Below are 4,151 nucleotides of genomic sequence, written 5' to 3'. Positions count from 1 at the left end.
CCCAACTCTTGAGCCACGATCGCCCCTGTGCTTAAATATAAACTCTGCATAGTATTTTAGAGATCTATTTGTAGAAAAAGCAACTGGAAAACACTAACATCATGTGGTCTGTTTAGTAGCTATTCTGGAGTTTTCTCAACAACATGGCTACGGTGTGGTGAATGATTATGAATGGACTTTAAAGTTCTCACAGATTAGTACTATTGACTCCTGGTTGTCTGCACCGTCCTGTTATTTTAGGGGAAGTTACAGAGCAGGTCACCTACTAATCAGATAAGTTGGTCGTTTGAACCCTGGCTGCTTCAGCCAGGCACGTCAAATATCCTTGGGCAATATACTAACACATCGAGTATATACATATTTGTAACCTGTCTCTGTGCTGCTAAATGAGCCAAGAGGAGAGATTTTTGTCTTAATGTCAGTGATATACTGGTATTCTACAGTTTCCTCTGCACAATGTGTGCAGTGTGTGTGTGTGTGTGTGTGTGTGTGTCTGTGTGTGTGTGTGTGCAGTGTGTGTGTGTGTGTGCCTTACAGTAGCTGTAGATGGTCCTGCCTCCGGATTAAAGCATTTTTCTTGTTAACCAATGTGAACCATTCCTGAATCAACCGCTCCTCCTCCTCCTTGTCACTGCCTGTGGGGTAAAACCATCATTAATGTCCCGTCTTGGCTATCGTCTTCTTTGTTCTCTTTCTTAGATTAGAACATGGTGGGCAGGTAGAGCGGGTATTTTACCTGTTTCCAGCAACTGTCTGAGTTTCCTCTCCACCACACCTGCTCTGTTATCAACGTGATTTTGTTCTGCTTCCAAGGCTTCCATTTGATTCAGCACGTACTCGCTCGGGTCCTAGATACAACAATAATTACTCACTCTGCAGACGATGAGAACAAAAGATTCTCCACAGACTTCCTGACGCACTTTACAAATTGCAGTTAAACAGCTGCTTGCTCACCTGGCCCTCTGGTCTTCTGTCCTTTAACGCAGCATCCATTCTCTCTGCATGAAAAAAATGTAAAAATGAGCCACCAATCATTCATCATTATGTCCAAGTTCTGTTGCTGTTGTTGTGTTTTTGCTTTTAGTTTAAGAGAACTAACCAGTTTCTGACTTCCTTTGGGCTTCAGCCTGCAGAGACAAACAACATCCACACACAATGTAGATAAGACAAAGAATGACATTTCAAAGGAATAAACAACTCAGGGGAGGCAACATGAGGTAACATACCACTGATATGTCTCCTTCTTCGACTGACCCGCTCCTGCGCTGTGACCTACGCTTCTTAACCAGGTCAGCATCTCTGACATGAGAGAAGCTAGACTTGAACAGAAAATGAGTCCGTGGTGGCGCCACCGGAGACTGAGCTGCACTCACCCCAGCAACCTGCGAGCGTTTGGTTCTGGGAGGCGGTACCACGTCCCTGCTGGCTTTACTGTCCTTCTCTGCAGTGCTTACACTCCCATTAGTCTCAAGACTTATACCCTCCTCCTGGAGCCTCTGGGCGCAGTAGCGAACAGTTGCCTCGGGGTCGTCTTGGGCCTCCCGGTCCCTTGCCACAGCATAACTGGACTCACTGGTGTCTTTGTCTATGTGAAGCACACTGAGCTCCTGGCCAGTGAAATATGTGCGGATCTGGTTAAGGTAGGTCATGACAATGAGGCGGTCAGGCACTGCAAGCATGACCATGTCTGAAGGCTCCATCAACCTTGAAATTCCAAGTTCAGCAAAGCCATTAAAAGCCTGCAACATGTTCAAATAAAAGGACGTTATCAGGACTTCCCATATATTAAGTAATCAGTACTTGTAATTTCATGAGAATATAGGAAATTATTAACCACCTTTTTGTTGTTTTGCTTGATGTCATATGGATCCAACATTTCAAAATTACTAGAAAAAGACAAAACAGGGCAACATACCATATTTATATCTTTTAAGTTTTCATTGGACCTTTAATTAACCAGTATATGCATTGACAAAGATTATTTTTCAAGGAAACCTCGCCAAGAAAGCAAACCAAAAACTATAAAATCCTGTGCAATGTGTAAAACAAATTTAAAATCAAGCATAAAACTACACGTTAATACTGAGCAAGCAGTAAGTACAACTAAACAGATAATAAAAAGATACCCTGTATTGTGTTGGCACATGGGATCCTTAAATTTAGTTAAATCTGTTTCATAGAGAGTACTAGAAAAATGTTTTCACAGTGTTGTGCAAATAGAAGGCGTGAGTGGACAAGGGATGTGGAATGCTAACATGCAAATAATCCCAGCGGAAGAGGTTGCATGAACGTCACAATGGACCTGTGGAATCTTGGACACCCAACATCTAGACCAACATCAAAACAACTGAAAGAAGATCACGGGGAGATATCATCATCCCCGCCATCTGAGATTGGGTACCAAGCTCAACAGGTGCGTGAGTGCGAGAGCAGCTGACCTGAGATAAGATCGTGGCTAAACTGGAAACCCTCCGTGCCAGATTACCAAGACTATGTAAAGTACCCTCTGATGGACTAGCAGAAGGTGTGAATGCAGCTTTATGGACAATCCCTACTGCGACCATCACTGAAACCGGCCAGCTGATCTACACCACGGCAGCAGTGATAATTGAGATGCTTGGGTATAAGACACACAGCAACAAGGAGCAGTACCCTCCATGGAGAAGGAAACTAGAGGTCAAGATCAAGGCAGCATGGAGGGAACTTGGGCAACTATCGGAGATGGGGTGTCTAAGAAGTACAGCAAGCTATTCACACCTTAGAAACTACCAAGCAAAAACTAATAGCCTTGGCCAGCTGTTTGAAGAGATATACCAGAGAGACAGAATCCAGGAGAATAAACCAGATGTTCTCAGTGAAACCATCCAAGGTGTTCTCTCAGTGGCAGGAGAACAATTTGAGAACAGCTCCACCAAGCCTGGAGACAAATACTCGAAGAGCATATGGGACAAGGATGCAACCCATAACAACAATGCTCAGTGACTAGATGAGCTAAGAGCAGACCATAGCAACCTCCACGAAAAGAGTCCAGTAACTATCACAGTGGCAGGCATTCAAGAAAGAGTATCAAGGGGCAAAGATGCCCCTGAGACAATCCAGCACATAACAGCAGGGTGCAAGATGCTAGCAGGCAGGGCATACATGGAACGCCATAACCAAGTGGTCGGAATAGGATACAGGAACATCAGAGCCTGAGGTCGTGAGGTCAAAATGGGACATGCCCATCAGGGCGGTTGAGAATGACCAAGCTTAGATCCAGTAGGACTTCAACATCCAGACGGACAAACTGGTGATGGCTAACCAACCAATATAGAATTGGCTGACTACATAACAATCAAAGCACTACATTTTTACATATACAATTAGCATTAAAACACACAGAGAGGTAGCTAAACATTTGGCCAGTGAACACCTGGAAAGCTGCACACAATAGCTGATGTTGCTTATAGTCAAGCTAAAAATTAAACTAGCAGTCCACAGTCTATCCAGTAAGGGTGATAGGGCAACTGTTTCTTACATCTTTTCTGGGTGGAAGTGGTGTAAGATGGCACAAAACGCGAGGCCGTTCCTCCAGGAAGTGCTGAAATTGGTAATCTTCACTCCCTTGTGATTCTTTGTGATCTCCTGACACCATTCCAGTAAGGACTGACTTGACGTAACTAAGGTCGGACTTCCCGGTGGATTCTAGAAAACACAATGAGATTATTTTGAAATTATAGTGACACAACTTTTGACATAAAGTGCAGAATTACACATTTTTAGTTGAATAGGTTTAATGTGCATTAAATGTTAAGGAGTTTAAAGCTTTTTCAGACACAGCCCCCGTTTTTAGGGGTCACATTTATTTAACAACAGTCAGAACCTGTTTTATAGACATGCCGATGCTACTGTGTCATTAATTAAAGAATTATTTATTTGGGATTTTCTCCAGTATACAAATTGCCAAAAGTATTTGCTCATCTGTCTCCACATGCATATCACCATAACACCCCATTCTTAATTCATAGGTTCTAATAAGATGTCAGCCCACCCTTTGCAGTTATGACAGATTCACTTCTTTTGGGCAACCTGGCAACCAACAAACCCAGAGCACATCTCCACTTCACTCTAGAGTCCAGTGGTGCCATGTTTTTACACCACAGCATCAAATT

General features: G+C 43.3%; 1 protein-coding gene across 5 annotated transcripts in view; it reads right to left on the bottom strand.

Annotated features, from left to right (window-relative positions):
* Positions 1–4,151, bottom strand: part of ehbp1l1a (EH domain binding protein 1-like 1a) — a 42,124-nt gene that overhangs the window by 4,995 nt on the left and 32,978 nt on the right. For all 5 annotated transcript variants that reach the window (XM_005752981.2, XM_005752983.2, XM_005752982.2 and 2 more), the window contains 7 exons: positions 3,518–3,684; positions 1,838–1,886; positions 1,227–1,739; positions 1,100–1,127; positions 955–998; positions 737–848; positions 536–635 (listed from right to left, as the gene is read on the bottom strand). In XM_005752981.2, the coding sequence (XP_005753038.1) occupies positions 536–635; positions 737–848; positions 955–998; positions 1,100–1,127; positions 1,227–1,739; positions 1,838–1,886; positions 3,518–3,684 (1,013 nt within the window). The remainder of the gene's footprint in view (positions 1–535; positions 636–736; positions 849–954; positions 999–1,099; positions 1,128–1,226; positions 1,740–1,837; positions 1,887–3,517; positions 3,685–4,151) is intronic.

This window comes from Pundamilia nyererei, unplaced genomic scaffold (genome assembly GCF_000239375.1).
Source record: "Pundamilia nyererei isolate P.nyererei 1_Seehausen unplaced genomic scaffold, PunNye1.0 scaffold00393, whole genome shotgun sequence".
In the NCBI taxonomy this organism is placed as follows: Eukaryota; Metazoa; Chordata; class Actinopteri; order Cichliformes; family Cichlidae; genus Pundamilia; species Pundamilia nyererei.
The sequence above is the reverse complement of the archived record's forward strand: the minus strand, read 5'-3'. Positions and strand labels throughout refer to the sequence as shown.